This window comes from Colobus angolensis, unplaced genomic scaffold, assembly GCF_000951035.1.
Source record: "Colobus angolensis palliatus isolate OR3802 unplaced genomic scaffold, Cang.pa_1.0 Scaffold24, whole genome shotgun sequence".
Lineage (NCBI taxonomy): Eukaryota > Metazoa > Chordata > Mammalia > Primates > Cercopithecidae > Colobus > Colobus angolensis.
The window spans coordinates 4,845,428-4,851,775 of record NW_012115599.1 but is presented as its reverse complement, the minus strand read 5'-3'; the positions used below and the strand labels follow the sequence as shown (position 1 = coordinate 4,851,775).

At 44.3% G+C, this 6,348-nt stretch overlaps 1 protein-coding gene across 3 annotated transcripts in view; it reads left to right on the top strand.

Annotated features, from left to right (window-relative positions):
* Positions 1-6,348, top strand: part of ANTXR1 (anthrax toxin receptor 1) — a 179,812-nt gene that overhangs the window by 105,895 nt on the left and 67,569 nt on the right. For all 3 annotated transcript variants that reach the window (XM_011945260.1, XM_011945261.1, XM_011945262.1), the window contains exons 11-12: positions 1,050-1,119; positions 2,603-2,681. In XM_011945260.1, the coding sequence (XP_011800650.1) occupies positions 1,050-1,119; positions 2,603-2,681 (149 nt within the window). The remainder of the gene's footprint in view (positions 1-1,049; positions 1,120-2,602; positions 2,682-6,348) is intronic.

The window sequence follows — 6,348 nt, the reverse complement described above, 5'->3', positions numbered from 1 at the left end:
GTACACACTCAAAGAATTTATTTCTTAATAATGTTAAATAACTGTCTTTCCTGCCTCCCATAAAATCCATAAAAGCAGAGACTGTGCTTAGAAGCCTTATTCATCTTCATTTCATCTATAGGCCCTACCACAACCTTTTTGTACAGCACATGTACCTGATAAAAGCTGAGGCTTGAAGGAATGACTATTATATACTTAGCATAACTTCTCAACCCTGCCTCTGGCCCCAGAAACTGGGATACAATGAAGTTCTTAGGGAAGTTGAATTAAAGCCACTTTAAGCTTTTTCCTGGTCATCCATTAGAATAAGTACAAGAACTTCCCTACCCCAAGAGTCCCCCACTCTGATCCACCTTCCACAGCTACATCTGCTACAACCTCCAAAACCATCACTTCAGTTTTACTCAAAAACCCACCAATGTTCTTTCCATAACTTACAGAACTTTGTCCAAATCCCTCAGGCTAACTCAAAAAACTTGACCAAACTTTCTATACTGATCTTTTCAAATTCTTCTTATATCCTACCTTGGAACATGCCTTTAGTATGCCCTGTCTTTGCTCAATGTCTCTTCCCCATCTCTGCACAAAAGCATACCTCATGTTCTGTGCTTTCCTATGACCTGACTATGACAGCCGTGTAAAGGAAGCTCCCTGTCTTATGAAGCCCAGTGATGCTTTGGTGAAGTCATTTGTCAGCAAACTTTTTCCACAAATGTGGTTTCTCTCTCAAACTAGACTTAGATATGGAACTCCTTAGGACCAGTCTAATATTTTCTTGTTTCCCCTCAGTGATTCCTGCTCTATCTAGGAGTTCACCCACTATTTTCTCACCAGTTGACTCGACTGCACGTACCACAGGAAGCTATGATTCAGGCAGGAGCACTTGAGTTCACTGCTAATGGGTTTTGCAGCTCAAGAGTTTTTAAGCTCAAAATGATTTTTGTTTTTCTGGTATCTCCCTGGACTTGGTTGATGTTCTCTAGAAGTCACTGAATTTGAAATTATAAACTCACTTCCCTCTTCTTAATCCAGTGATTTCCTTTTTGCAGATGAGAAGCCCTTTTCTGTGGAAGATACTTATTTACTGTGTCCAGCGCCTATCTTAAAAGAAGTTGGCATGTAAGTTTTCACCAGCAACAGAACCTTCCAGCCAGGGAAGAGAGAGAGGAGGTGTGGGGGGACAGGGGGAAAGAAAGCATCTAGAGAAAGTGCAGCCTGTCTCTAGGTTCCTCCAGCTTATGAATGGAGCCAGTGTTTACAGTGACCCAGACACCAGCATAAGTGTTTTGCAAGGTACATCATTTCATTCCCCCAGGTTCCCCATTAACCAGGTATTCCCACTATCCCAATTTTACAGACTTAGAGACTGTGGCTGCCAGACTTTAAATAGCTTGCCTAAGGTCATAAGCAGTGAGTGGAAGAGTCCGGGCTCAATCCAAGGTCTGTCTGGCTTAATCACACCTACACTTCTAGAAAGTTCTCACACACTTGACCTCGCTCTGTCATCACCATTGCCCTGCTAGATGATTGTTATCTCCTCCTTAGAGAAAGGGAGGCTCAGAAAGGCCACGTTGGGCCATGGCTGGTTCATGGCAAGCCAAGACCTCAGATTCACACCTTCCAATTTCCCACACAGTGCTCCTTCCTCTACTCTGCATGGCATCGGATGTTCACCCAGACCAGAAAAAGTTCCCTGAACTAATTTATGGCCGAAAATCTCATGGTGATGCAATTATGATAAGCACTAATGAGATGAGATCAAAACCATCAACAGAAGAAAGAGAATGGGCACCCTGAGCAAGAAAAGAAATACGTGGGAAATGAGGCAATGCTGGTGCAGAGAACAACAACAACAAAAATAACCTCTCCAAAACTGTGTCTGTAACAGGCTAGACAAAGAATGGAGGCTTTAAGGGAAAAATGTTGAACTTGTTCATCTGAATTTTGCCTTTAATCCTGTGTTCATATTGTAAAACCTCCAACTCTGGTTGCCCAGCATCAATCTGTGATGCCACTGATTTCACAGATTAGCTCAGTGTCCATGCTGCAAAATGCAACAAAACATAAGGTCAGTTTCCAGTGAGTGTCTTAGAGTGGGAAGAGATAGAAGGCAAATTCATCTTCTGCTTTACCTCTGTGAGTCTGTTGGATGGTAACAAAGCCACCCCCATCAAATCACTGAGAGTCCAGATAACAGCAGTAGAGTATCACATTTATAGTTAGCCCAGTTTATCCCCCATTGACTTGGACTATTTTTAAAGAATACTTTGTTCAACTACAATGTGACAAGCAAGTTAAATGAAAGTAAGCTTTGCCCATTCAATGCCACTCACTGCAATGCCGGAACATCTGAATGCACTGCCTTAATACACCGGCCACGCATATCCTGACATTTCTCTAAACTTTAGAGGAGGGTGGGCTATACAGACTACACTCCACATTTTACAAAAGAGGGAACTTAGACCCCTCCTCCCCTGGAGAAGAGACTCCAGTCTCAAGTGTAGTTAAGAGCTGAGCCCAACGGAGACCTGTGTGTCTGGCTCTCAGCCTATTGCTCATTGCACACCATGCTGAGAATCTGCTTCCCTTGTTGTCATTGCAGGAAAGCTGCACTCCAGGTCAGCATGAACGATGGCCTCTCTTTTATCTCCAGTTCTGTCATCATCACCACCACACACTGTGTAAGTCATAACCTTTCCCTTTACTAGAGATCTCACTATCATTGTTACCATCAACGTTTCTTAAGCAGCAGTCTTCTCCAAAGGTACCCTGGAAAGTTTTTTGGTTCTTCGTTCTGCTTGCTGAGCTTTGATCCCAGCACTGCTCGACAGCCCCAGGCTGGATTGGGGTGTGCTGTACCCCAGAGTGTGTCAGCCATGTCTGTGTTAAGTTCTCCAGCTTCCCCATTTCTGCTGAAGGGGAGATCTAAAGTCACTGGCCTAAGCAGATGGTAAGATGAGCTATGTCTGTGCAGTAGTGAGGGTGGAGGCCCAGATAGAGTGGTTTAGGAGAGAATGGATGGAAGGGAATTGGACAGCATATACAAAAGAACGTCTTAGGCAGTTCATCTCTAAAGGGATGCAGGGAAATGGGTATGAGCTGAAGGAAAATGTGGAGTTTGGGGAGGTCATTTTATTTAGGATGGGAGAATTTGCAACTTGTTTATTATTGTGGAAATAATCAAGGAGAAAATAGAAAACTGATGAAGCAGGAGAGAGAGTGGGGAAGGAGCCCTTACAATAGGGATTGTGAAGCAAGAGTAGGGACTGCATTCTCTCTCCCAGCTCCTCAGATAGCCCTTCTCTGGAGCCTTCGCATCAGGTAGTTTTCATTCCTGGCTATATGTAAAATCACCTGGAGAGCTTTGTAATAAGATTGGTGCCCTGACCTCATGCCAGACTGACTGAACCTAAGCCTCTGGCATGAGCCCCAGCTTTGGTGGTTCCACCGCCCCCTCAGGAAGTTGTCATGTGCAGCTGTGACTGAGAACCCATCAGTCTCTGGATTTGGTCCTGCCCACTGTCAGTGTCTCAGAGCTCAACCTGTCAGGGGGCAGTCGGGGCTTAGTTAGCTCATGTCAAAACCTCAGCCTTGGCCAGGTGCAGTGGCACATGCCTGTAATCCCAGCACTTTGGGAGTCCAAGGTGCGTGGATCACTTGAACCCAGGAGTTCAAGACCAGCCTGGGCAACATGGTGAAACCCCGTCTCTACAAAAAATACAAAAATTAACTGGACATGATGGCACATGCCTGTAGTCCTAGCTACTCAGGAGGCTGAGGTGGGAGGATGGCTTGAGCCTGAGAGGCGGAGGTTGCAGTGAGCTGAGATTGCACCACTGCACTCCAGCCTGGGTAACAGTGAGACCTGTCTCAAAAAAATAAAAATAAAAAAAGACATCAGCCCCTAACATGAGCATTTCCAAAATAACCTTTGTCGGAGTATTCAGTTTCTTTAACTGAATACATTTCTTCATTAGCTCATTCTAGAAACTAATGTTTGGCCTGATGGTCAGCTTAGGTAGTTATTATACTATAGTCACTTCCTCATTGGCCTTTGGAAGCTGTGTTGATAGAACCCCTCAGTAATTAGAGTTGTGCCCTTAATACCATCACAGTTGGACAAGAAAGAACAGGCATGCACTGAATGTAGATAATATAGAAATGGGTTATCATAAAAGAACAGGAAGCCAGTCCTCATGATACACAACAGTCTCCCTCCTAATGCCCCCAGTGCCAATTTTCATCTTGTGTGAGGAGCAAACCAATTTTCTTGAAGGCCCATTGTAAATGGTACAGATGATGGGAAAGTTTTACTTGACCAAAGCAAGAAACTAGGATTGTGTCAGAGAAGTGTTACCACTGAGAAATGTCCATGTCTCAGACATCTGGTCAACCCTCAGTCTGTAGGCCTGAGTAGGACACCACCAAATGTTAAAAACTGTATGCAGAAGCATTGAAATTTCTTCAAGTGTATCCTATCTGATTCTGTTGAAAACTGACCCTTCTGGGACCTGCCAACCTGCAGGAAATGATTAAAATACTCTAAATCAAATAACTCCATTCCAGATTCCTCCCAGCTACTGAGTGATCCAACAGTTGGATCTGTATTTCTCATTATGTCTGACCATACCACCAAGAAATAGCCACTGCCTTTGAGACCACAGAGCAGGGGAAGTGGGAAGAGGAGACATCTCCGGACTAAACTTGTGGTATGGCAAATACAGGGCTACGACTTTAAATCATAGGCCTCTAATAGATTAAGAAGAAAAGGTGTCCTTGCCAATGCATTGCAAAATTAAAAGAATTTCCCATTGAGTCCCACTGCACCATCCCAACCCACACCACCTGCAGTTACATCTTACATCTCCCTCATGTGAGCACATGCCACTAAATCTGCTCTTCACTTGACCCTTGATCAAGACCACCTCATAATATATTCTGCATTATTCCATTTTCATGTGAGAATGCTGTATTAGTTTACAACAAAATTATAACCACTCTAAGATTTGTGATCCAAGTTCTTTCAGTCATGTATTCAACACATATTTATTGATATTTATTGACATATTTATGTGTGAGGTACCACTCTGGGTGCCTGGGATATATCAGAGAACACAACAGATAAAAATACCTGTGTGATGGGGGAAGGGCAGACAATGAGTAATACGCATAGTAAACAAACTACATGCTATGGTAAAAGGTAATAGATGCTATAGGATAATTAGAGGAGAGTGAGAAGATTTCCTACTACCTAGGCGAGTAGATTCCAGTTGTAAATAGAGTAATGGATACATTGAAAAGCGACCTGGATAGTGAGGAAGTTAACCATGAGGCTATGAGAGCATGGGGAAGGGTGGGATATCCCAAACCAAGAGCCCTCATGCTAAGACCCTGTGGCCAGCGATCCTTGGTGTTCACAGAAGAGCACGTAGGGAGTGGGAGTTGCCATCCCCAGGCACCTCCATGCCTGCTGCTGTCCTCATTCCCTCTCAGGATAGCAGCAGGCAGTAAGGTGCCTGGGGATCGGATGTGCAGGGTTGTGGAAGGACTTTGGCTTTTGACAGAGGAGCAATATGGTCTGACTTCTATTTGGAAGATTACTCGGCTGTGGGTAGACAAAGAGACAAAGATAGAAGCAGTGTGATTTGTTAGGAGGGTTATGGCAACACTTTAGGCAAAAGGTGTTGAATGGGTTGAATCAGGGGAGGGCAAAGAGGTGAAGAGAAGTGGTCAGAGTTGGATATATTTTGAAAGCAGAGCTAATGAATTTTCCAAAGCATTGAATGTAGGGTTTAGAGAGAGAGACGAATCAAGAATGTCCCAAGGGTTTTGGCCTAAGAAACTGAAAGGATGGAGTTGCCATCAGCTGCCAGACAGGAGGAAGACAGAGGGAGAAGATGATTTAGGGAGGAGGGGGAAAAATCAGGGAATCTGTTTGGCTGTGTACTGGTTACATGACCTTGATAAGTTGTTTAGCCCCTAGCCAGGTGCCATGGCTCATGCCTGTAATCCAACACTTTGGGAGATAGAGGCAGGTGGATCACTTGAGAGCTAGTTCAAGACCAGCCTGGCCAATATGACAAAACTGCCTCTACTAAAAATACAAAAATTAGCCGGACATGGTGGCACCCGCCAGTAGTCCCAGCTACTCTGGAGGCTGAGGCAGGAGAATCAGCCTGAACCTGGGAGGCGGAGGTTGCAGTGAGCTGAGATCACACCACTGCACTCCAACCTGAGTGACAGAGTGAGACTCCATCTCCGGAAAGAAAAAAAAAAAAAATTGTTTAGCCCTTTTGTGCTTCAGTTTCCCAATCAATAAAACTAAGATAATAAAAATTCACGGCCGGG